Source organism: Aulonocara sp. 'chitande type north' Nkhata Bay, linkage group LG16, assembly GCF_057382095.1.
Source record: "Aulonocara sp. 'chitande type north' Nkhata Bay isolate Kocher_YH1m ecotype deep benthic linkage group LG16, A_spYH_male_GT1.1, whole genome shotgun sequence".
In the NCBI taxonomy this organism is placed as follows: domain Eukaryota; kingdom Metazoa; phylum Chordata; class Actinopteri; order Cichliformes; family Cichlidae; genus Aulonocara; species Aulonocara sp. 'chitande type north' Nkhata Bay.
Window position 1 is genome coordinate 38,350,698 of NC_141359.1, and position 27,494 is coordinate 38,378,191.

General features: G+C 42.0%; 1 protein-coding gene across 2 annotated transcripts in view; it reads left to right on the plus strand.

The window, feature by feature from the left end:
• The first annotated feature begins 3,432 nt into the window (after positions 1-3,432).
• LOC147312081 (polycystin-1-like protein 2) overlaps positions 3,433-27,494 on the plus strand; it is a 44,693-nt gene continuing 20,631 nt past the window's right edge. The window contains exons 1-14 of one of the 2 annotated variants that reach the window (XM_086266073.1): positions 3,433-3,558; positions 12,095-12,205; positions 14,538-14,685; positions 18,244-18,473; positions 18,633-18,823; positions 20,337-20,553; positions 21,182-21,324; positions 21,469-22,996; positions 23,777-23,922; positions 24,023-24,184; positions 24,791-24,928; positions 25,190-25,321; positions 25,499-25,623; positions 27,317-27,437. In XM_086266073.1, coding sequence (XP_086122199.1) covers positions 3,441-3,558; positions 12,095-12,205; positions 14,538-14,685; positions 18,244-18,473; positions 18,633-18,823; positions 20,337-20,553; positions 21,182-21,324; positions 21,469-22,996; positions 23,777-23,922; positions 24,023-24,184; positions 24,791-24,928; positions 25,190-25,321; positions 25,499-25,623; positions 27,317-27,437 — 3,510 coding nt within the window. In that variant the 5' untranslated portion in view covers positions 3,433-3,440. Of the gene's footprint in view, positions 3,559-12,094; positions 12,206-14,537; positions 14,686-18,243; positions 18,474-18,632; positions 18,824-20,336; positions 20,554-21,181; positions 21,325-21,468; positions 22,997-23,776; positions 23,923-24,022; positions 24,185-24,790; positions 24,929-25,189; positions 25,322-25,498; positions 25,624-27,316; positions 27,438-27,494 lie in introns of those variants that run through there. The other variant, XM_086266074.1, reaches the window with a different exon arrangement.

Below are 27,494 nucleotides of genomic sequence, written 5' to 3' on the forward strand. Positions count from 1 at the left end.
TGCATTAGCTTGCTTTGGTGTGTTGCAGCTTAACGTGTTCAAAAGTTCAAAATAAACTTCCAGGTTTACCAGGTTGAATTTACCTGCCATAATTTGGTAGGAAAACTTGCTCGTGACTCACTGTGTTTCCATGTTTTCTGTTTGTGTTCTTAGAAGATGATTGCAATAATTGGGTGAATGATAAAACAATAGAACAACCTACACAGAAGACGTTCAAGTATCTCTGACTCGTGGCAGAACCAAGCTCCACAGATCGAATCACTGCAGCAGAGTTGCAGGATCTCATTCATTCTGGAAACAAAGCCGCCCTCTTTTGGTGTTCTAAGTGGCTAAAAGCCTTTTACAAAGCACAGTGGCTGCAGGTGCACATGACTACTGACCACACATGACCAGGATGTAAAGACGGAATTTTAGCTCGCAGCAGTGAATCACTACAAACAAGCCTTTTGTAATGGTTCAGTCACGCATTTGTAATGAAAAGCCATCAAGGATTAAATGAAGCATATTAGAAGGACACATGCTAGGACAGTAACACAGATTCACAATGAAAGATGAACAGAAACGAGGGGAAAGAAAGGGGGTGAGGAAGACTCGCCGTAGGTGCAACTGTGGAGAGAAAATTATTTGTGAGGAAAGATGTTTGTGCAGCATCCCAAGTAATATATAAATGTGACTCATAAGAACGTTTAAAAAAAGGCAGCAGCTTAAATAGAAAGGTGATATTTATTGTACCCGACCTTCTTTATAAATTGCAGTTTTACTTTCAAGACTATCTTCCTGAATAAAAAAAATTCCAATGTAAAATGTGCCTCCTTACGGGAATCAGTAACATCCTTGGGAGTTACTCTAAAGTAAGCCTCAATTTAATATAAAATATTGGTGCATCTTTTCAGAAACAGTTCTCGCTTTATTACAGCTGAAGGTCTTTATTGCTCTTTAAAAGGTAACATTGATCAGCCACAATACTCAAACCAGTGGAAGGTAAACCACATAAAAGTGATTTAAGGAAAACCTTGGGTCTTGGTGTTCATGTGTCACCAGCCACAATAACAGCACTCCCCAGTGATAGTTAGAAAGATGATGTGCACCATCACACAGAAAAACCTGCCCAGAAACAGTTTTAGTAAAGGGCATTGATACCCATCCCAGGATTCAGGGACATACCAAGGCACAGAGACAGACAGACAGACAGCATTTCATTTTACATCCTGAAGGATCCGAGTGTCCTGTCATTGCAGTTCTTGAAATTACTGTAACTACAAGCCACAACAGGGCTGTGGATAGCTGGAGACTATAGGTATTATGTCCATTATTCTTGGTCATTTGGTTGAATTCACACCTGCTGTGAAATCAATGACACAATCAAAGTGCAGCGCTGCTCTTAGTCCACCCAATTGATCCAAGCTACTGTGAAAAATATCCTGTGGTTTTCTTGTGTCAAAGACATACTCAGGTTTGTAAAAAAAAAAAAAACTGGATGGACAGGCGCTATCAAAATGTAACATAGTTAAGTTTGTAGCTGCTAAATGCTTCAGAACATGCAACTACAGAACATACTGTAACATGGTTTTTAGAGCTATTTGCTGAAAAAGTGTGACAACAGAGTGGAAAATGACTAGAAAGTGGACGAAGAACTATGAGCTGAATGGTTTTAGGACAGATTTGGGATGAAATGTGCAGCAGGTTAATAATTATCTCTGGATTCATCACAGTGAAAAACACTTTCTTATATCAGTTGTAACTACTGCAGAGACAAATATAAAATAAGGTTGACATTTCTCTGTCTTTGTAGAGTGTGATTTTTTAAGACAAATACACACACACACACACACACACACACACTCGTGTGTACTTTAAAAAAAAGTTTCATTAGTGGGTGAAAAGAAACTATTTAACTAAAAAAATGAAGTAAAACATAATTTAATTGTTCGTTTTTCTTTAACATAGCGATGACTCGTTGTGTAAACCTTCAGACTTACTAGGCTTGCATTTTTTTTGTAAGTACTGTGTAATCAGTTTCATATTCCCTTTTGTTCCTGTTTATGTAACAAACGCAAATGCATTCGTTGGTTCTGAAGCTAGTATAGTACGTCAACAGTGTTCTACAGTAACTACAAAAGGGTGTGTGAGCGGTGCTTCTGTCAGACACGCTCAGCTGTAGGATGTCACTCGGTTGTGTTTAAAAACATCAGTTCAGACCTGAAACCTCCAAGAAAAGCTAAAAGAGAACTAGTGAGACTAACTTTTGATTTCGGAGGTGAGAGCAGAACGGATGTGCCAGGCAATTTTGCACCTGCTGATCTTGATGACACTCAGCTGTCACTCTTTGGCTGAAAATGAGACAAATGTCACCTGTCCAGAACACCAAAGGGCTTTCGGGGGCTCTTGCTTCGAATTTGTGGGTATCCGGCACTCTTTCTTCAGTGCTCAAGCTTGGTGTGAGGGGAATGGAGGACACCTTGCTTTTATCCCTGACGAGGACACCCAGTACTTCCTCGAGAGACACATGGACACTAAGGAAGACTTTTGGTTTGGTGTGGCACCATCTGCTGAAGGTAAAAAGTCACACTTGTTTTTATTGTTAGTGGATATTTCCCAGCAGACCTCTAACTGATGACTTTAAATCAAACATTAACAACAAAACGTTTGCATGGACGAACTGTGCATCAGTTCCAAAACTAAACGACCAAAGACGCCTTTTTCTTACTGCACTGATAATGCTCTCTTCTCCTGTGGTTAGAAAATCAATCAGAAAATCAATTCTGTATCTCGGATGGTGGAGAATGCTCAGATTAAACACGGCACAATACAAAGAGCTAGGAAATCAGCAGTCTGACAAATTATGGTAAATTTGTTCCCACTGAGATTTTCACAGCATAGAGAGAAATGGCTTCATATAACACACTGATTGAGAATTCTGCACAAAGTAAAAATATAAAGTACACTAAAAAAAAAAAAAAACTTACACCCACCAGGTTAGTAGTTGGAGTCAACTTGGACCACAGTTTATAATAATAAACTTTTTGTAAGCCCCAAATGGTAACAGAAACTGAATGAGCTCTGCTCTAGATGCATTATTGATGCGTGTATGTTCATCAGTGGGCTTTCATGGCTTTTTTGCATCATCAGGTCATCTCTCTTGGCTCGATGGTTCACCTGTCACATATTCAAAGTGGGTGAGCAGTCCAGAGCCTGGAGCAGCTTGTGGCTACGTCCTGAGAAACTCGGGCTTTCACTGGGAGGCCAGAAACAACTGCAGCAAAAACCGGAGTTTTATTTGCCAGTTTGGTAAGTATTCTGACGAAGACTGTGTTGCACACTGAATCACTCCATACGAAGAATTACTTTTACACTGCCTTGTAATCTTTTCAGAGTCTGGGAGAACCATTGTGTGTGAGGGTCGTAACACCACTCTGCAGTGTGGTTCGGGTCAGGTGTTGATGATAGACGGTGGCTTCTACGGTCGTAAGAGTATTCATTACTGTCGATCCAAGTTCCCTCCACCAGCATCCCCACAACATGAGTGCGGCTGGGCGGACGCTGTAGAATCAATTACAGGTAAAACACGGTCAAATGGCGTCTGAGTGCAGCAACTACAGAGATAACTTCATTATTATTTCATTGTTGATCTTGTAATTCTAATTTATGTGCGAGCGGTCTAATCTGCACAGTGATCATAGCGTCATAATGGTCCCTCTCATTAAACCTGCTGAACTCGGGTAGGAAAACAAACACTGGCGCCTTATAAAAGGTTCTGCATGAATGAAAACTGTGGTGAAATTCTATCCACGTAGAAGCCTTATCTCTTACATCACAAAGAACACACTGTCTCACTGGAGCCCCTTCTTTGTAAAGATAATTGCCCATCGGGACATTTACGTAAGAACGCAAACAACAATGGCTTAAAAGCTTAATTGTCAGTAAAGATACATAGATGATTTCCATCTATCAGAGTAAATATTGACTTTTGAATTTAACTGATGACTGAAGCAGGCGGCCGTTTGTCATCGTTTAACGTTGATTCCATTTCATCCTGTTCGGGCACTGGGAGGACTTTTCAGCACGCATTGTGGTTTGGAGCGCATTCACCTTTTTAAACTGCACATCCAATCTATAGCATCTTTAGTGACGTACAAAATCATTAAACACATACAATAAAAAGCACATTTCTACATATGGATTAGTACCAGGCACTGTCCCACCTTTTATCTACTATGCTGCGGATGTGCCTCAGCTAAAATGACTGACTAACTGCAGACCACCATTCAAAGTATCAGTTTGGAATATTCATGGCTTTCACTCAACTGCAAACAAAAGCCATTTATCAGGCTTTACTGGCTATTTATAATTTCTACATCCATAAGTCTGGTAAGCCTTCTGGTATTCCTTGTCAAAATTAGAACAACCAGAAACCAGATATGGTCCAATCAAATCATCTTTTTAAAACAAGCTATCTGTGAAAATTTAGTTCGATTTAATTCAATTTAGTTTTATTCCTATAGTACCAAATCACAATAACAACCACCTCAAACTGTATACAGCGAAAACCTCAACAATCACATGAGCCCCAGTGAGGAAGCACTTGGTAACAGTGGGAAGGAAAAACTGACGCAAGCAGTTTGGAGTGAGAGGAAAGAGGCAGGACAAAGACGCACAGTGGAAGAGAGCCAGAGATTAATAATAATAACAACTAATGATTTAAATGCAGTGAAGTGTATAAACAGATAGAGAGTGAACAAAGGTGACTGAAGAAGAAACACCCAGTGCATCATGGGAGTCCCCCAGCAGCCTACACCTATTGCAGCATAACTAAGGGAGGATTCAGGGTCACCTGGTCCAGCCCTAACTATATGCTTTAGCAAAAAGGAAAGTTTGAAGCCTAATCTTGAAAGTAGAGATAGTGTCTGTCTCCTGAATCCAAACTGGAAGCTGGTTCCACAGAAGAGGGGCCTGAAAACTGAAGGCTCTGCCTCCCATTCTACTTTTAAATACTCTAGGAACAACAAGTAGGCCTGCAGAGCGAGAGCGAAGTGCTCTAATAGGGTGATATGGTACTACAAGGTCATTAAGATAAGATGGGGCCTGAAAATTCAATTCCTCGTATGTGAAGAGCAGGATTTAAAAACCCTTTAGTCTTTGTCTTGATGCATGCTCAATCATCCAGGTAAGTAAATTCCAAAAGTTGATTCTGTTCATCTGGATGTTCAAGGTTCAAGGTTCAAGGTTCTTTATTTGTCACATGCATAGTTATACAAGTATAACACACAGTGAAATGTAGCCTGACATGCTCCTCGACATGTGCAAAAATTGGGGGGGGGGGTGTAGAGGAAGAAAATTATATATATATATATATACTAGGGGTGCAACGATACACAAAATTCACGGTTCGGTTCGGTACTTTGGTGTCACGGTTCGATATTTTTTCGATACAAAAAAAATGTTCATGCCTTTTTAATTTGTCATTTATTAAAATTATAAATATATATTTTAACTCAAAAGTACAGTTTTTAAATTTAATGTTGCTGAAACAAAAATAATTAAAAAAATAAATATATCTGATTGAGGAATCACTCATCTTTGGAAAAGAGAGTTTATTACAGAGAAATGGCTCTTTCCAAAATAAAAGCTATACTATACGCTTCTTCTGGGCTATATTCTCAGCAGCATATTGTAGCGGGTCAGGGCTGTTCGGGGTTCTGTTTGTACAGTTATGTTTTGTTTATGTTGCCATAGTGACGGGTGACGCCCTCTTGCTGCGACGGTGTGTCCTTCCGGGGTCAGAGGGCGCCCTGTGTGTTGTTGTTGTTGTTGCTGTGCGGTTGCCGCGCTGAGCAGTTAGCTAGCGGCAGTGTTCTTCTGCAGATGTCAATAAACGGCTGTGCTCCCTGGCTAGCTCACGGGAAGCAAGACCAAACAACACCTCCGTCTCCTCGTTGTCTGAGCTCGCCACATTGGTGTCAGAAGTGGGATGATGGTGGCACCCCATGTTCTGACCCGAGTGACTTTTCCCCCGCCTGTCGTGACCGGCCGGTGCGCCAAAAGAAGGCACCTGGACATTTGCAAAGTGAAAGCAAAACACAAGCGCAAATTCAAACGCGATTTCAATATGTCACATATTGACAGTGGCTCACCGATGCCAATGACATAATTACCCAGCTACATTTCCGAAAGAATGCAAAAGCATTGACATATATTTTCCCTTCCTACAATAGCCCGACGGGCAGGGCAGAGATAGATTTTGGTAGCCCGACTGGAAAAATCGCTAGCCCGATTTTGCAAGCCCTGTGTTACAGGCATGGCCCTTTAAGGATGAAGCCTGATGGGAAATGTATTCGGGATGTGTGTAGCGGGACTGCCTGGTGTGTGTGTGTGAAGAGAGAGAGCGGAGAAGGGGAAAAAGTAACGGTTAGCTACAGAAGAGACGGAAAGAAAATAAATAAAAGGAATATAATAACTCCCTCGACAGCCAGAGTTGTGTCGGCGATGCTCGCTGTGAGTAAACTGTTTCAGCCCACTGTACGCTGTGTTCGTGCCTTAGAGAAGAAATAAAGTTCGGTGAAGCAGTTTCCTACGCCTCCTTCGATCTTTTTGCTAGCGGAGTTGACCTGTATAGTAAGCTGTTGCCGGCTACGAGTCAGTTACGGAACCTTCAAGTAACTGCCAGAGGTTTCCTTACTACGGTTCGGGGCCGCGGATCTGGCGCGGTAACACCTGTATCTGATTGAGGAATCACTCATCTTTGGAAAAGAGAGTTTATTACAGAGAAATGGCTCTTTCCAAAATAAAAGCTATACTATACGCTTCTTCTGGGCTATATTCTCAGCAGTATATTGTAGCGGGTCAGGGCTGTTCGGGGTTCTGTTTGTACAGTTATGTTTTGTTTATGTTGCCATAGTGACGGGTGACGCCCTCTCGCTGCAACGGTGTGTCCTTCCGGGGTCAGAGGGCGCCCTGTGTGTTGTTGTTGTGGCTGTGCGGTTGCTGCGCTGAGCAGTTAGCTAGCGGCAGTGTTCTTCTGCAGATGTCAATAAAGGGCTGTGCTCCCTGGCTAGCTCACGGGAAGCAAGACCAAACGACACCTCCGTCTCCTCGTTGTCTGAGCTCGCCACATTAGTGTCAGAAGTGGGATGATGGTGGCACCCCATGTTCTGACCCGAGTGACTTTTCCCCCGCTGGTCGTGACCGGCCGGTGCGCCAAAAGAAGGCACCTGGACATTTGCAGGACTTTGTGTGGGGCAATGGGGTCGTCGGGGACGACTGACCCCTTAGGCGGGGGCTATGTAGCGGGTCAGGGCTGTTCAGGGTTCTGTTTGTACAGTTATGTTTTGTTTATGTTGCCATAGTGACGGGTGACGCCTTCTCGCTGCGACGGTGTGTCCTTCCGGGGTCAGAGGGCGCTCTGTGTGTTGTTGTTGCTGTGCGGTTGCCGCGCTGAGGAGTTAGCTAGCGGCAGTGTTCTTCTGCAGATGTCAATAAACGGCTGTGCTCCCTGGCTAGCTCACGGGAAGCAAGACCAAACAACACCTCCGTCTCCTCGTTGTCTGAGCTCGCCACATTGGTGTCAGAAGTGGGATGATGGTGGCACCCCATGTTCTGACCCGAGTGACTTTTCCCCCGCCTGTCGTGACCGGCCGGTGCGCCAAAAGAAGGCACCTGGATATTTGCAAAGTGAAAGCAAAAAACAAGCGCAAATTCAAACGCGATTTCAATATGTCACATATTGACAGTGGCTCACCGATGCCAATGACATAATTACCCAGCTGCATTTCCGAAAGAATGCAAAAGCATTGACATATATTTTCCCTTCCTACAATAGCCCGACGGGCAGGGCAGAGATAGATTTTGGTAGCCCGACTGGAAAAATCGCTAGCCCGATTTTGCAAGCCCTGTGTTACAGGCATGGCCCTTTAAGGATGAAGCCTGATGGGAAATGTATTCGGGATGTGTGTAGCGGGACTGCCTGGTGTGTGTGTGTGAAGAGAGAGAGCGGAGAAGGGGAAAAAGTAACGGTTAGCTACAGAAGAGACGGAAAGAAAATAAATAAAAGGAATATAATAACTCCCTCGACAGCCAGAGTTGTGTCGGCGATGCTCGCTGTGAGTAAACTGTTTCAGCCCACTGTACGCTGTGTTCGTGCCTTAGAGAAGAAATAAAGTTCGGTGAAGCAGTTTCCTACGCCTCCTTCGATCTTTTTGCTAGCGGAGTTGACCTGTATAGTAAGCTGTTGCCGGTGTTGTGCCAAAAAGTGATTGTCTGCCAAAAAGTGATTTCCAGTGTTTCTGTGTATTTTTTATGTGTAATATCTTTACGTATGTTCGTAAATAGACTTCGGTGAACAGGGGATACAAAGGGGTTACATAAAGAATTAAAAAATTATCTGTTTTTTAAGTATCTTTACAACTTGTACTTACATTATAACCAATCCGGTCCTTTATCCCCACTTAAAATATTTTTACAGAACTATTGTAATATTTGCTGCCATTTCTGCTGTCCTGTTGGGCAACTTACTCTTACAAAATACATTTTTAATGTTAATGAGATTTTTTTTACTGCATAAATAAAGGTTATATAAAAGTCGCTGCCAAAAACTGATTGCGGCTTGTATCTTGCTACACGAATGTTGTTTGTGGCTCAAGATGACTTTATGTCATCCATAAGGGATGCATTTGACATATGTTTAACATATTATAGCCCAACAAGTTACTTATAGCACTTTAAATATGAGCAATCGCTTTTTGGCAAATACCGGAAATCAGTTTTTGGCAGACAATCACTTTTTGGCACAACACCGGCTACGAGTCAGTTACGGAACCTTCAAGTAACTGCCAGAGGTTTCCTTACTACGGTTCGGGGCCGCGGATCTGGCGCGGTAACACCTGTATCTGATTGAGGAGTCACTCATCTTTGGAAAAGAGAGTTTATTACAGAGAAATGGCTCTTTCCAAAATAAAAGCTATACTATACGCTTCTTCTGGGCTATATTCTCAGCAGCATATTGTAGCGGGTCAGGGCTGTTCGGGGTTCTGTTTGTACAGTTATGTTTTGTTTATGTTGCCATAGTGACGGGTGACGCCCTCTCGCTGCGACGGTGTGTCCTTCCGGGGTCAGAGGGCGCCCTGTGTGTTGTTGTTGTGGCTGTGCGGTTGCCGCGCTGAGCAGTTAGCTAGCGGCAGTGTTCTTCTGCAGATGTCAATAAAGGGCTGTGCTCCCTGGCTAGCTCACGGGAAGCAAGACCAAACGACACCTCCGTCTCCTCGTTGTCTGAGCTCGCCACATTAGTGTCAGAAGTGGGATGATGGTGGCACCCCATGTTCTGACCCGAGTGACTTTTCCCCCGCCGGTCGTGACCGGCCGGTGCGCCAAAAGAAGGCACCTGGACATTTGCAGGACTTTGTGTGGGGCAATGGGGTCGTCGGGGACGACTGACCCCTTAGGCGGGGGCTATGTAGCGGGTCAGGGCTGTTCAGGGTTCTGTTTGTACAGTTATGTTTTGTTTATGTTGCCATAGTGACGGGTGACGCCTTCTCGCTGCGACGGTGTGTCCTTCCGGGGTCAGAGGGCGCTCTGTGTGTTGTTGTTGCTGTGCGGTTGCCGCGCTGAGGAGTTAGCTAGCGGCAGTGTTCTTCTGCAGATGTCAATAAACGGCTGTGCTCCCTGGCTAGCTCACGGGAAGCAAGACCAAACGACACCTCCCTCTCCTCCTTGTCTGAGCTCGCCACAATATTAAACATATCAGGTCCCCATAAGGAGAATCATGTGCTAACGGCTGTCTAAATGACTTGGGTAAAGTTTGTAACATGCATGCTTGTTGTTTTTGTCTGCTTCCACTTGTCTTTGCACTAGGATGATGTCGGCGTAAATGTGCAGTCATATTCATTGTGTTCCCACTAGTGCTCCGTTATCGAGCTACCCCTGCGTGGGGCTAGACGGCTAACACGTTAACGAGCTAACTGCTCGCTAACACACTAGTTCCCACCCATGTAATTGAGCATTGCGTGGCACATCCAACATACTGTTTTACTTTAGTCCATGACGCACTTACCTTCAGGGTCATACGTCACATGAAAACCAAAATAATTCCAAACGCCACATCTGAATGAGGGTGGGGAAGGTTCAATTTGCCATGTTGCAAGGAGAGCTTAACTTCTGTCTCGCTAGCTTGCCCTGCGCTCGTCCTTCTGATGATGCTGTCTGTGTTGAGCGCTCAGTGGATCTGTGCTCGACAGTGCAGCCTAGGCTGAGTAGTCGAATGCAGATTTACTGAGCGCTCAACACAGACAGCATCGTCAGAAGGAAAGTTGATAAAATAAATTACAAATTTTGTATTGTTCGATACATATGCGTACCGAACCGAAAGCACTGTATCGAACGGTTCAATATCGATACGAGTATCGTTGCACCCCTAATATATACATACATATAGTATATACACTGGGTGAATGTGCAGTAGTAGCAGCAAGCAGGTGAATTCTGTACATTAATATGAATAGACATCTGACTATTTTACAGGATAGACAATATAAACATATTTAAAGTTAAAGGAATTGAAATGTACATTGTGCCTTGGTTTAGAGTGTCTGGAAGAGAGTCCTGTCTCAGTCAATTATAGATGATGTGAGCGGGCGGGTGTGTGTGTTTAGGGCACGGATGGCTTGGGGATAGAAGCTCCTCTTGAGTCTCTCTGTCCTTGCCCGGAAGATGCGGAACCTTGTAGCGTTTTGAGTGACGAGAAACTTCTCATCACTCATCCAAGTGACTTCTTCAGTCTCAGCTGACTGCAGGTTTCCAACCCTATAAACAGTACATTTACACAGTGACTGAAACCAGCACCACTGAATGAACCTTCAAGGATCTGGTGAGTAACGTAGTGTACGCTGTTAAGTGCCAGGAGGATTGCCAGGATTTATACATCTGGGAAACCAAACAACCTCTGGTGAAGCGGTTGGCACAACACAGAAGAGCTACCTCGTCAGGCCAGGACTCTGCAGCCTATTTACACCTACGCCAGTGGACACTCTTTCAATAATGAGGATGTGCACATCCTGGACAGGGAGGAACGCTGGTTTGAGCGCAGAGTCAAGGAGGCCAGTTACGTGAAAAGGGAAAGACGATCTCTGAATCGAGGAGGGGGCCTAAGGGTACATCTGTCACCATCTTACAATGCTGTGACTGCAGCCATTCCCCAACTCTCTGTGAATGGGACTCATGGCCATGGATCAATGATCTTTGATCAGTAGTTGCTGATCAATGGTCATGACAATTTGCATATTAATGATCATGAAACTGACCTCACAGCCCATTGTTCATTCAGTGGTGCTGGTTTCAGTTATTGTACAAATGTACTGTTTATAATGTTGGAAAGTTGCAGTCAGCTGAGACTGAAGAAGTCACCTGGGCGAGTGACGTTTCTCCCGCTGAAAACGCTACGTCCAGATATACAGAATCAACGTTTTAGGCCATCGATCTTTGGTAAAGCCAAATAGTAGATGTGTACACGGCAAAAAATATACTGGCTATATTCTTGTTTCTTGTTGTTAAATTGGCATAACTAACATTTGCAGTAAATACACACACATTTGGCAGTTTTCGAGGATTTTAAATTGGCCCTCAGCATGAATGTGAGCATGTCTCTCTGTGTTAGTCCTGATACAGACTGTCAGGGTACCCTGTCTTTTGCCCTGAGACAGCACCCCTTTAACCTTGAATTGGACAATGGATGGATGGATAATTATGATTAAAAAATGTTACATGAACACAGCATAAACACATCAGTGCTGCTGTTTCTCTTGCAGCCCAGTCATTGCATTAAAATGTTGATATTGTTCATTTCTACAAACCATAAGTATAATCTCAAGTTTATCACAACTCTTTTCATATTTTTTAGCGTCTCAAGATTATGAAGCCCCTCTCTGTGCGTGAGGTTGAAGGGATTTATTTGCCTTTGATTTTGGTAGCTAAGAAGCATATTGTCGTCAAAGCATGAACTAAGATATGAACAGATGCAAAACTTTGCTGAAACCACTGGAGCGTACATGTGTGTGCGTGTGACAGTGTGTGCTAGCAGCAGCTAATCATATTCTTCTGTGATTCCCAGCTCGTTGCCACGGCCGACAGGTCTGCCAGATTGCTGAAGTTGCGAACTCCTTTGCTGACCCTTGTCCTCAGCTGAAGAGCTACCTGTCTGTGGACTATCACTGCAAAGACGGTAGGTCACGGTTCTGTGCTCAGGTTAATTTCATTTTTTTTCCCTCTAAAGTGGAATCACACTTCCTAAATCCATGAAGGGCAGCGTGTGTCTGTTCTTTTCTATCCCATCTGTTTAATTTTCCCACTTAGAGTACTACATAGAGTCGTTAGGAGCCAGTAAAGTGTTAGAATAAGATTAACTATGGCTGATGATGCTTGATGCAGGCGTTAGAACCCCAATTAAAAAATGCTGCCAATCTAGCTCTCAAAACATTGCCAATAAATTTCTCTCACACTCTGTGGCTTATTTCACTTCTGGTGAGTGTGAAGATAAAAATATGGCTTACAAAGATTTGAAGTTCTCCCACTTGTTTAACCACGGAGAATTATTAAAACAGCGTTATTTACCTCAAATAGCACAAAGACAGTTGTAAAAATGTTTCAGAAATAAAACACTTTACTTCATAGTAGGAAGATTAACATAACTTTATCATTTCATGGAGGTCTGAGTTTGTCTCCATCGGTAGCGACGTCTCGCCTGGCAGATCCCGATGTACTAATGACAACTGAAGAAGTGAAAGAAAAAAAGGGGGGCGGGTGGGGCACGAAAATGAGAACGAACATCTTGTAGAACTGGGGGGTCATATATAGATAAGACCCAGAAGGGGTGTGTTTGGAGCCTTGGTCCCGCTCCTGAAATTCAGATAAATTATCTCCAATTGTTTCCAAATTTTTGATGAGCAATTTAAAGTTTTACTCAGAAACAGGAGCACAATCTCTTCTCATCACTCTCATACTTTACTGGAGTTCTTGGACAGAACAGATGGATTGTTAATGTTAATAGCAACGTAAAAAGGAAAAGGACTAGCTGTACTGAGGGTTTTTTTTATTTATTTGGCAGCAGTAGCTGTTCAGGTAAATGTCAAACAAACAATCCAAGCTTCACACTGAAATTCATTTTATATGTTTCACTGACAAGTTATATTATAGGTCAAACTATCAGACACGGTCTGCTTCTACAGTGACCCTTATCTCAACATCGGTAGATTCAAAACGGAAAGATTCCTCAGAGACGTCGGGCCATTTTGACACGATAGCATCGCGCAGCTGCTGCAGCTGCACATCTGTGATGTGAACATGTTGTTCACCACATCTAAAAGGTGCTCCAGTGGATTGAGATCTGGTGACTGTGGAGGTCCTGGGAGTGCAGTGAACTCGTTGTCATCCTCAGGACACAAGCTTGAGCTGATCTGACCTTTGTGGCATAGTGTGTTAACCTGCTGGAAGCCACCAGCAGTAGATGATACACTGTGGTTACAACAGGATGGTCACCAGTGATTCTCCGGTAGGCCTTGGCATTTAAAGGATGCTCAGCTGGTACCAAGGGGCCCAAAGTATGATAAGAAAATATCCCCCACAGCATTACCTGAACTGCTGACTCCATCATTTCAGGTTGTTTGCACCAAATTCTGATCCTAACATCTGAATGTCACAGCAGAAATTGAGACCTATCAGACCAGACAGTGTTTTTCCAACGATGAGCCTGTGCAAACTCTAGGCTCAGTCACGTTACCTGTACCTGACAGGAATGGCTTATACCAGGGGTGTCACAGATAAGGCTGGAGGGCCAGAATTGGCCAGGCAAAGATGACAATCTGTCCTGCTGGAAGGCTTTAGGAAATGTGACAGAGTACATAGATTTTGAACTCTTGGCTGTGTTGTCATAACGTTTCCTACTGATAAAGATGCAACTCCCATTGGCAAATACAACACCGAAGTGTTTAAGCAATAGAGAAACGATTAAATGACAAAAAGGTTCCAGTTTTCCCACTATCTACTTTAGAAAGTTGAAACTAAACCAGCCTACTGGCATCTTTGAAATAAAGTCAAACTGGGAGATTTGTGCCCCAGCAAGATCTGGAGAAGCTCACTCAGGTCTTTAATTCGTGTAGAGTTTAGTACTGGAGTGCTGTTTTTGGAAACACTACAGTTAGCTCAAAATGCGACTGAACTCCAATTCTCAGCTCCCTGCATTTTTAATTTAAAGTAATTTCGGTTGTTTATACATCATTAAATGGCATGGACCCCAGAAATATATATATGATCAGTCCCAACAAAAAAAAGTACAAACCAATCTATAGTTGACAACAAAGGCTGCATTTCCAGTTTATTTCTTTGGGCTGTCTTCTTATTTTTTTGCTCAGATCACATTAAAATCAGATCATGCTCCTGCATTAAATAACCTCTATGGTATCTGTGCTTCTATCTGTTGAGATCTTGTGCTTGTCTATTTTTTGCTTGCTGGGCTACAAGCGCTTTGTAACATTTCTGGTCATCCTCCCACACCACAGGGCTCGCACTGTCAGTTACTCCCACCGCTGTGGTTCTTGGTGACGTCAGAATCCACGTGAAGTGGCTTTTACATTCACCCCTGACAAACTTTAGCTGCAGAGTGAACACAGGAGATGGCCATGTAATTAATTTGAACAATCCAAAAGGGTGAGTATCAACATTAATAATCTTTAGGTTTTTTCAGCCATGAGTTTAAAGAACATTTTCTGCATTATTTTCCACATGAGGTTAGTTATTTTTGTGTAGGTGTCAAAGTTTTGTTTTTGCCTTCTATCCTGCTTTCTTGTTACTAAGTTTTGCACATCCTTGATTCCTTTCCTTGGCATCCTCTCAGTGCACTTAGTCCATCGTACCTGAGACACGAGCAGAGGAGATGAGGATGAAAAAGGAGGAGCAAGGAGTCAGTGCAACTGGCACTTAACATACTGAGACAGTTGCTCCAGGCTGCTATTTAAAAGCAATGGCAATACATTTATGCGGCACAGCTGCTTCCTCTGCAAAGCAGTTATTTCTTCTTCGATATGGAAAAAAACCCCTCATTTTTTGTGTAGACTCCCAGTTTGAGGATAGTTTGTATGTTACAGAGGTGTAGCACTCCTCATTCACGCATCACGGCAGGAAAAAACAAGTTTTGCAATATACAACTGTAGCTCCTCGGACAAGCCTCCTCTTCTGCTCAACAATGTGAGAGAGCCTTCAATAAAATAATCAGACTGATTTCCAAGTCACAGGCGGAAGGATAGGCTGAAATAGGCTCCACCCTGATTTGGACAAAAGGAGGAAAATGAATGGAGGGATGACAGATGAGACAAAGATGCACAAAGTAGAGAAATTAAAAATTTCCCCATCATTCCTAACACTGTGTCAAAATCACCTGCCAATTGTCTTCAGTCCATCTGGCGGGGGAATTCACCAGATGGACTGATTAATCCAATCAATCTACTCTGTTTCCAGTTTCCAGCTCGCCAACACCCAGCTCACCTCCTGTGATTCCCAAATGCATCCCATTGGCTTTTTGTGCTTTTAGATACTACATTTGTGTGGGTGGGTGTGTGGGGCTGTCATATAGAAATGAACATCTGTTAGATTCAAGCTCATTCGTAATCAGTTAATCAGTGGTGATTAAATCTGTATTTCCTGTTTTTGGAGGGCACAGTTTCAGTTTTGAATCCTGGTGTCTGTGGCGACAGTCACTGCTGTACTGGTAGTAATGCCTTTTACGTCAGCCGGCAGTAATTTGTTTACCAGAGCTGACAAGGCGCACAGCAACAGAAACATTACAGCATCTAGAAGTAGGATGCAGCCTAGGAACCATGCCAGAGAAGGTTTTGACGCTTCAGCTATAAAAGGCTCAGCACTTAGAAGCAATGCAGTCTACAAAATAAATAAAAAATCAGTCAACAGTTGAGCGTGTCATGAGCCTGCGTCAGCATTGTTTGTGTAATCGGTCTCACTGCTCTGACATGTGACAACATGAGCTTGGTGAAAGTTTAACAAAGTTCACTATGAAAGTGTGAACCACAACAATCCATTATATCTTTAGCTGGATCTGCTACATCTGTTCACCACACAATCATCACCTGTATCATAGTGAATGTGCAACTTATTTCATCCTTATGTTGAATTTAACCATGAAATGTAATGATACAAACAGGCACACCGCACTTCAGTTGGACCATGCTGCTATCAAAGTCATTTGTACAAAAGCTGGAGGAAAGTTGTGTAGGCCTACCATCTCCATCAGCGTTATAAGTTACCTGAATCTGTAAACCTTAAGAACAGGTCACATATTGATAATCTGCAAGATGTCTTATTTTGCAAGGAAAGGGATGTTTTAAAAATTTAATGTTTTTATTTATAAATGTTTTTTGAATGCCTAATGGAAATTAATAAGCGAGCCACTAGATTGCATACCTGTTTTTAACTGCAGCCACTTTCAGTAAAGGTACTGGGAATAAATGCAGGAATGATCAGCAGATGTAAGTTCAGTTATTTTTGAAGAACTGCATTATTCACCCAATTTCTCCCATTTAAATCGCCAAAAAAACCCCTAAAAATTTTATTAGACGTTCTGTGTGTAATGTCCAGAAAACCATTATGATATACTCACAGGCATTAGGTGAACTTTAATTTAATTTATTTAGGACAGTGCATGTTAATGAACATAAATGTAAAATAAATTACATGAATGTAAACATGCCAGATTATAGCCAAGGGCTAATTTCCATCTGTTGTCCATAAAACATTAAAAGTACTCACACATACACACCGTTCTATTCCCAAATAAAACATTAAAACTATACAACTTATACATGATCACACACTTGATTTGTCCATAACCAGTTTTTAACCTGTGCCTTAAACAAGTTGAATGTCGAGCATTCTCTAAAGGATTGAGGACTTCTATGTTATATCCTTGCGCTTCTTTGCAGGAAAGCACTTGATTAACGATCACAAGATTGAACGTCTCTGTCAATTTACCCCAAGGAGACTGCGCAAAAATAATAAAAACATTCTACTGTAAGACTCCACAGGTCTCAGGCCACATGCTAACGTTCATAACATTAAAATTCATGACAGAATAATTCGAAGAAGCATGGCTGGCTTTGAAGGGTTGCCAGGAGAAATCATCTTCTCTCTAAAAGAACATGGCAGCACGGAGTATGTTTGTACAAACTGCAAAATTTCAGAAACAATGTTCTTTGACCAGATGAGACCAAATTGGAGATGCTTGGCTACAATGCACAGCCACCCATTTGGTAGAGCCCAAACATATATCAGCATATCAGGACCTCACACCTCCTACCAGCTGTCAAGCAAAGTGTTGGAAGGCTGATGATTTGGGCTTGTTTTGCACCCATGGGATCTGGGCACTTTGTACTCAGCGAGTAGCTGGTGAGTCGCTCCAGTCTGCAGGTAACTGTGGCGATCTGCAAGCAATCCATGGCAACCTCGAGAAGATTTTTAGTGCATCACCCTTTTTCTGACAGATTTTGACTACCAGCAAACTCACCCTGGAGTCAGGAATAGAGATCTTCCTGGAGTGACCCCTGGTTCAGTGTTGTTGTTCAGTTGTGAACAAGCACATGCAACATCTTTTGAATTTGCACTTACAACTAAAGTACCAAAGTCTTTCAGTGATATCAGACAACATTTTGTTAAAGACTTAAGAGTCAGGGAAGATTTCATTTTTCAAAATCAAATCAAATCAAATCACGTTTATTGTCACATCACATGTGCAGGCACACTGGCACAGCACATGCGAGTGAAATTCTTGTGTGCGAGCCCCACAAGCAACAGAGATGTGCAAACACAACAACACAAACGAGCAAAATACAAGAATGGCCAACCTGAAACTAATAAATATATGTACAATATATAATAGTGTATGCATTTCTGGATGTGTATACTAAATATTTTCCTACGTGTGTGTGTGTGTGTGTGTGTGTGTGTGTGTGTGTGTGTGTGTGTGTGTGTGTGTGTGTGTATACACATTTTTACAAATTAAATAGTAAAAAATAAAAATAATAATAATAATAATAATAATTTTTATGACACATTACACCATTACACTGGGATTAAAAACCATTTGATGCTAATGGCTGTTTGTTTAATTTGATTTTGATGCACTTAATGGTTGTGTGGCATATCTGAAATAGTGTTACTCAAACGAACACGCTGATTCCTGTTTTTGAATTTGCTCAGGTTGGAGAGCAGTGTGGTGCACAAATACACTCATCCAAGTACCTTTATTGTGGCAGCTGAATGCACTTGCAGTGAAATGCACATTACTGCTCAGAAAATAATTACGATTCAAGAGCCTGTTGCAGAGATCGGTGTTATCAAGTGCTATGCTGGAAACCTGTCTTTTTATGAAACCAACTGCAAAGCCCTGTGTGGAGAAGCCTTTCATATTCAAATGGAAGTAAAAGCAGGTAGGTACCAAAGTGAACCTAATATCAAATAATTAAGTTGAAATTTTGATATCTCTACATAACAGCATCGGCTTTAGTTTGAGCATATATTTGTTTTTTTCCCGAAATCATGTTTGACTTTTACTGTCACTTAAGTTTTATTTGTTTTCTATTCTTTAGGTACGAATGTGACCTACAGAATCAAAGCTGATGAAAAGCCGTTGTCCGGTTTATCTGTGGTCAGAGGAACTGAACCCCAGAACGTCACAGTAACATCAGAAATAGTGACGCAGCTCGGGTCTGGCTGCCACCATCTGACACTTTATGCGTCTAACACGGTCACATTCCTTGAAGTGTCCAAAGACCTGCAGGTACAGTAAATCAAACTAATAGTCTTCTTTTAGTACAACAGTAACAAAAATAATGATGTATCATCCCCAGGTTTCTGTTGAGCATGGTGTTCATATGAATAAAGAATTTGAGTACTGATTGAAAAATTAGACTGTTTAAAATTCTTAATTAAATTTAACCTTTAATTATAAAACTTCTTTAAGATAATTAGGGAAATATAACTGGGAAGACGAGAACATCTCTCTCAATTTAATTCACAATTATTTCTTTTTTTTTTTTTCATACCAACTATGAATTTAAAAGTCTGCACTTTCATCCTGCTGTCCCCATTAAGGTAATCAGTCATTTTAAGTCAAGGAACATAGTGTGAAAATGTGCCTTTGATCTAAGTTTAATCAAAATTAAACCACAAGGTCTGATGTCACTCAGCTGCCAGCTAACCTCCGTAAACAGGAAGCTCACCTGCTCTTCTTTGCATGGCACAAAAACTCTGGAAATATATTGGAAGTTTTTGTTACGGCCGAGAGGGCCAGGCGGTGAGTGTGGACTGAAATGCAGACACAGAGGGAGGCAAAACTGGAGTGAATACAGTGCTTTATTTACAGTGCGTAGTTTAATTACAGAGCAGGAAATAATGTAGGATATGGACTGTGAAGGCTAAGAGGCCAGACTATGGAACATGGAGCTCAGACTGTGCGCTATGACTAAATGGTAAATGGCCTGTATTTGTACAGCGCTTTACTAGTCCCTAAGGACCCCAAAGCGCTTTACACGTCCAGTCATCCACCCATTCACACCCTAGACTAGATGCTAGATTTTGTGACCAGATCCTGGGGAGGGAAAAGGGGCAGCGGCCTGGGTGGAGGTACACAGAGTCACTATAACGAGAAGAGACAGGCAGTCAGTGGCAGTCTAGTGAATGTCAGTCGGTGGATTCAACTATGATGGTTATGGCTTACACATAGCAGGTGAAAGTGGCATGCTAGAGGTCCAAGGAGGGTCTGGAATACACTTGTAGCAACAGGCCTGGCAGGGAGGTGGGCAGGCGAAGTGCCACGGTTGAGGGGGTTACAACCAGATATCAGGAAACCAGCATCCAGACAGAGATAGGTGCAGTTCAGTTTGAGAAGCGTAACGCCCAGGCAGGTAGTGCGTTAGCTGTAGATCTGGCAGAGGTCTGTTGTGAGCGCTGGTCTTATATGCTGGTGACTTGATTGGAATCAGGTGTGAAGGCTGATTGGAGTCTCCGCCTGAACGTGGAGCCCAGCAGAGTGGAAAAACCCCGCACTCACCCAGACCATGACAGTTTTATTCTTCTCATAGACAGTCACAATTTAATATGTCAAGATTTTTCTTTATCAGACAATTTCTTACTGAATTAAAATGCTTTGTAGAGTATTTTTAATGTATCTTTAATGTATTTTCATAGTAAACACTAATTGCCAGATTAATGTGTTATCAGATTAACGTGTTATCTGCTTCTGTTATCTGATTAATGTGTTCCTCTGCTTTGTAATTCTGCTTATCCCACAGGTGTGTGTTCTGGAGAAAATAGTTGGACTTCAGGCCTCTGTGTTGACAGCGGGCGATGAATGTTTAGATTCCCCATTTATTATTTTTGATGTTTCCCTTGTACGAGGAGAGCCTGTGATGCTCTTGTTTTCTCTTTCTGGAAACAATGGCTTGTTCACTGAAACCAGACAAATGAATACCAGAAAGGAAATGTTTGAAACTGAAAACCCAATTCAAGGTGAGCTTTAAAATGTAAATGGTAAATGGACTGCTTCTTATGTAGTGCATTTTACCCCTCAGCCATAAAAGGCTAATTGAAGGTATTGTTGTCGTTCTGCCAGGTGGGCGGGCATCATGAATACCAAAGATTGTGAATGTGATAACTCAAGAACAAAGCAACATAGGATGTTCAAATTAGTGTATCTATTAAAAGTCTCAGACAAGTTTAAATCTTGGTGACCTCAACCTCAAGGTCAAAGATCAAGTTCTCCAAAAATCTTGTGAATGATAATCTAAGAATAAGGCGATATAGTATTTTGAAATTGATAACACAGGTATTCCATAGTGTTAATGCATCTCATTTTCTACTCTGCCTAGGCACTCTAAGTGCTTTACACAACTTACTTACAACTTACAACTTATGTTCATACACATTCACTCACATTGATGGATGCATTGGGTTGGTATCATGCAGACTGGAGCTGCCAGGGATCAAACCACCAACCTTCTAATTAGGACTGTAGATGACCTGCTCTACCTCCTGAGCTACAGCCACCCGAATTTGATGTCAGTCAAAATGTCTGAAACATGAATATTTACAGATTCTACTGCTGATTCATTGATTTTTTCCGTGTGTTTTTCTACAGGTTCTATAGAAGCAAAACTCAGAGTTTGGAACATCTTCTCCTCTCTTGAAGTGGTGCTGAATATATCTGCTTCTTGTGATAAAGATTTAGGCTTTAAACCCAGCGATCAAAATAACATTTTGTTTGGAATGAACAACAGACGGGTAATTACAGAAGTCCATCCAATTTATAGTTATGTAGTTGTACTTCTAATGTAACTGTACAAAATAATATTTTAAGTAAATATTAACCCTCATCCTCACCTTTGTTCTACCTTACCTGACATTTATAAATGCTTGTGTTTTCAGAGAAAGAAGCATGTTAGAGTTGGCAGAGCTCTACTGACACTCACAGCTAACCGTTCAGCTACAATAACTCAAAGAGATGGAGGGGAAGGAGACTGCGGAAACGACGACTGTGGAAAAGGCAACTGCAAAAAAGAGGGAGGAGACTGTGGCAAATGCGACTGTGGAAAAGGCGACTGCGAAAAAGGGGGAGGAGACTGTGGCAAATGCGACTGTGGAAAAGGCGACTGCGAAAAAGAGGGAGGAGACTGTTGCAAAGGCGACTGCGGAAAAGGCGACTGCGAAAAAGGGGGAGGAGACTGTTGCAAAGGCGACTGTGGAAAAGGGGGAGAAGACTGTTGCAAAGGCGACTGTGGAAAAGGCAACTGCAAAAAAGAGGGAGGAGACTGTGGCAAATGCGACTGTGGAAAAGGCGACTGCAAAAAAGGGGGAGGAGACTGTTGCAAAGGCGACTGCGGAAAAGGCGACTGCGAAAAAGGGGGAGGAGACTGTGGCAAATGCGACTGTGGAAAAGGCGACTGCGAAAAAGAGGGAGGAGACTGTTGCAAAGGCGACTGTGGAAAAGGGGGAGAAGACTGTTGCAAAGGCGACTGTGGAAAAGGCGACTGCGAAAAAGGGGGAGGAGACTGTTGCAAAGGCGACTGTGGCAAATGCGACTGTGGAAAAGGCGGAGGAGACTGTTGCAAAGGCGACTGCGGAAAAGGCGACTGCGAAAAAGGGGGAGGAGACTGTTGCAAAGGCGACTGCGGAAAAGGCGACTGCGAAAAAGGGGGAGGAGACTGTGGCAAATGCGACTGTGGAAAAGGCGACTGCGAAAAAGAGGGAGGAGACTGTTGCAAAGGCGACTGCGGAAAAGGCGACTGCGAAAAAGGGGGAGGAGACTGTTGCAAAGGCGACTGTGGAAAAGGGGGAGAAGACTGTTGCAAAGGCGACTGTGGAAAAGGCGACTGCGAAAAAGGGGGAGGAGACTGTTGCAAATGCGACTGCGGAAAAGGCGACTGCGAAAAAGGGGGAGAAGACCGTTGCAAAGGCGACTGTGGAAAAGGGGGAGAAGACTGTTGCAAAGGCGACTGTGGAAAAGGCGACTGCGAAAAAGGGGGAGGAGACTGTTGCAAAGGCGACTGTGGAAAAGGCGACTGCGAAAAAGGGGGAGGAGACTGTTGCAAATGCGACTGCGGAAAAGGCGACTGCGAAAAAGGGGGAGGAGACTGTTGCAAAGGCGACTGTGGAAAAGGGGGAGAAGACTGTTGCAAAGGTGACTGTGGAAAAGGGGGAGGAGACTGTTGCAAAGGCGACTGCGGAAAAGGCGACTGCGAAAAAGGGGGAGGAGACTGTTGCAAAGGCGACTGTGGAAAAGGCGACTGCGAAAAAGGGGGAGGGGGAGGACCTGATTGCGGAACGGATGGAGATGGCTCCAGTGGCTTGTCATGTAGCATATCTCCACAGAGTGGAACAATCCTTGATGCTTTTGATATAACTTGCAATACTGAAAATCCCTGCTCTAACTGTCAGTATTGTTTCAGCACTCAGAGTAAGTACTTCTGGATCAGCAAAATCTTTTAAGACACTGATGTAACTAAGTAAACAGTGGCATTTATTTTCCACGTTGTTTTAACATTTGGGGCGATTTGTCCCAGCGGTAAGTTGTGTTTCTAAAGATCCATAGAAACACGGGGGTGGCACTGTAGAACAATCCAAAGTGACTGATCCCAGGGATGAGTTAGATCCTGAAATATATGTACATATTATAGAAAGAAGCATTCCTTTCAAGGCCTCACTGTAAAGTCACTCTAAGTAAAAACTGGCACAACTCACCCCACTTTCCGCTACTGATCAAACGGCGTTGCCCAATCTGCAAACGACGTGGCCAATAGGAGGCTTCTGCAGCTACAGCCTAAAAACACACGCATTTACTACCAAGTAAAACAATAAACATACGGCACAAAATAACATACCAGAAATCGATGGAAGGCTTCCGGAGAAATAATCCACAGGTGATCTCCACAAAAACACGAGTAGCACCACTCAACCAAAGTGTAGCCCATTCAGACTGAGGCAGTAGTGACATGACTCCTACCTGTAACAGCTAGGGAAGTCAGGTGACAGAGGGCTCAAATGCGTACAGCGACAGGTGAGCAAGTGAGGGATGCAGCTACTATTATCGTAGCACCATATAATGTGATTGGCTAGTAGTGTGATTAATAATCCAATACTGAAATATTCATAATATTCATTTAGCTACAAACACAATGGAGTATATTTCACTAGAAATCTAATAATGATAGAAACTCTCTTGTTTGAACCTTATCAGGTAAGACTCTGCGATGCAGTCAGAGCAATGAAGTAAAATTCATCTTCCTTCCTCTCGGAGACAGCAATTCTAACTACAAACTGAATATACTGGCAACTGCAACGGGTGAAGGCCAAACAGTACTCAGCACCACTATAACTGCACAGGTATGCCACAAATAGGATGCATGTACTGACGAGAAAAGATCCAGAGTACGGAAATGCTCTGATTTTGTAGTACTGTGAGAAAATATTTTCTTCTCATCAGGTTATGGATTCAACTTTGAGCTTAAGCTCAATAGAGAACATCTTGGATCAGCTAAAGGCAGAAGGCCAGCTGTCACCAGAAGTCGCTGGACAACTCTTCAGTTCTGTGGCCAATGAACTTAACGACCAATCTGATCCTGCAGGACAAGCAGATAGGCAAAAGGTAGCAAATCTCATCCTGTTTAAGGATAGGACCAGTGAAGAGCCTTGTGCTGCCAGCAGGGCTAAGCAAGCTTTTAACTTTTAAGGCCTTTACACACCGGATGGGTTAAAATTTTTTCAGGCTCACGTATTGTTAATGCAGCTGTTAACATCAACCGTGTAATTTTGCAAAAAGAGTCTGGACAGCTCCACTGACATCCTAAAATATGTACAAAAACAGTCATAATGCAGTTATGAATCAAACCACCAAATTTTCTCTGTTGCTTCTTTGTTGTGAGATTTGGATGAACCCAGAATCTCCATTTCTTCCTTTTGTTGTTGTGTATTCAGATTGCAGTCAGTGTGTACAGGCCTTTAATAGGGCATGCTTTAGGAGCCGCCCAACAGTTGATTCATTCAAAGGAAGTTTCTGTGTGTAATTTTACATCTTTTTGACAGCTTCTCAAGAAAACACAGGTCTCATTTCCAAACTTAATCAGACAGGGTGGATGGAAAGGAAAAACCATCTCTGTGAATCAGGAAATGTTTGAATCTGAATGAACAACATTGTTACTGTAAAATTCTAATATGTCACTTTTTTATGCATTTATTTTGTTGGTGTCTGAAGCTTCGACAGAAGATGCTGGACATATTGATTGCTATAGTAAATGAAAATCTCAACAAAACTCTACAAGACGTTCAGGTGTTAGCCACAGCACTTGCTTCTCTCGTCAAGAAAGGGACTGAACTCAATACATCAGCACAGGTACTGTAGAGAAGTTCAAAAAAGGAGGAATCCATCAGTAAGGACTGTAGACATCTCTCTGCAATGCGTACCGATGTATTTTGCTTTCACTGTAGCTCCCTTCTTAATGGGAAGTAAATGTTTGGTGGACAGGGCTTTTTTAAAATTAAAGGTGGGACATGAGGACCACATTTTAAAGCTTTTGACAATTCAAAAATGTTAATATCTTCATAATTTCTCCCAAATACATGTCTGTGACTGTGAGTTAATTTCCACCTTCAGGAAAGGGCCGCATCATTGTTCGCAACCCTGAGTTCATTTCTCCTCCACATGGATCTAAACGCAACTGAAGTCTTTGCCACAGCCAACATTATTGTGGAGGGCATAAGCAACATGCTCGACTATTGTCCCAGTGTGAGTCTTATGAGGCCGATACTGATTGTGTTTATTTCTCTGGGGAATCGTGGTAGCTTTTAATGTTAGATATGCAAATCAATATCACTTCCCAGCAATATCTGCTGTCTCTTCAAAAAAAACCTTTTTGTATTTAAAATCAGTTTTATTTCTTATTCTAAATGTTGTGTGTTGCAGAAAATCACCTCAGATGGCCTTCTTGGGGCCCTGTACAATATACAGAGTGCGATGTTGGTCTTTATGGAGCTCAATGAGGACTCAAGCATAATTCAGACAACGCACGTTAAAGTATTTGTCAGAAGGTAAGTTTCACTTCGAATGCAAGACAAAGTTATCAAACAAAAATTAACCACATGTCCCAGAAATTTGAACTGGAAAAATCTCACTGATGCTGGTATACTAAAAAGCTGAAGCCTACAGTCACCTGTCTACGGATGGGTGACAAAATAAAGGAAAACCTGCATAAACCACATGGAAAATTCAGCAAATACAGATGTTTCAAATTCAAATTCTATTTGTCACATACACAGTCATACACAGTACGATATGTAGTGAAATGCTTACACAACTGCTCGTGACCTAAAGGAAAATGAAAAAGCTATGAATAAGATAGGAAATAAATATAAAAATTAAAAAGAGCAAATTTAACTAGTGTTGAAAACACGCAGTTCTTTGAATCTTTGGGCTGAAGGAAGGACAATACTCGGTGTATATATGCTCAATCAACAATCATTTATTTCGGTACAAATCACAAACAGAGCATTACAACGTCCGGACGGGAGAGATGCCTGCAGAGGTTCGACAGCATGTCTCAAAATGGTGGCAACTTTCACAGACTTTTATAGCTAATCCTGACCCCCCTCCCTGTCATAAAAGCTGCATCTTCACATGTTTTTCTAATTCTTAGTGAGCCTGGCTCCTGACCTTGCCTCCCTGTCTTTCTGTGTGAAACTGGAAGGGGGGTGAAGAATGTGGTTTTATCTCTTCTGCTCAGACACCTAGTCTCCCTGTTATGGCCTTCTTCACATGATTCAGCAGTAAAACATTCTCAAGAAAACAGTGTCAGACATTCACAGCTGATCAAGGATACAGAGTAATGCACATTTTGTCTAATGAACTACAAATGATTATGTTTCTTTTATTCAAGAGTATAATAGAGACTAAACTACATAGATAGCACACCATTAGAACTAAAGGATAATATATAGCCTGCAGCTGTTAAGCTAATTTACTACCTTGACTACTGGTCATAAAATGGCATATGTTTAACTACTTGTCATTAACAACATTAACAACACTAGGAAGGAATAAAATAAAACAAAATAAAATATAAAAATTTAAGTTAAAAATGAAATAACTGTACAACACAAATTAGAATGAAGGGTAAATTTAACTGGGAAAGAATAAGATAAAATATATAAATTAAAGTTGAAAATAGAATAACTGTACAACAAAATACACAATACACAGTATAGAAATATATAAGAATGTATGAAGAAATATAAATATATATATACACAATAAAAGCAGCTGTACAAGTATTAAATGGAAATGAAGAAATATAATGTCCATCTTGTACAATCCACATTTGTAAGTGCCACATTCACATTTTCCATAAAACAATGTTGTGTGGCACCTATGAAAGCGCTGAGGAGTGACTATGTCCTAAAAATATCCGTTTACTACAGTAAAGGCAGAATCTGTGACAATCCAGATTGAATCCAGTTTTGTTTTTACAGTGGCTTATTATACTGACAACATTATATAGTAAAAGGATCTCTTACTGAGCCTCTTTGAAGTGACAGTGGTTCACATTTATGTCCCCTCCAGTTGTTAACATAACTACCATAACGTGGTTACAAGTAGCCAAGTCGCAATGAAAACACATTTTACTTTGTATATTAATAGTTTATTGATTCCAGAGCTGTTAAACTTGCAAACTAATATTTAAGAGAAGCACATGTTTAATGTGGATCTCCTGATCTTTTCTTACAGAGTTTTACCAGCAGTCTTGTACACAGGCTCCGTAAATATTACCAACTGTACCTGCATCACATTTTCTCTCCCACAACTACCCACTACCATACTTCCTTCAGACAAACCAGTGGATGTGCGAGTACGTCAATACCCATGTGCCTATGAGTGTTTGTGCTGTGGATATGTACATGTGTGT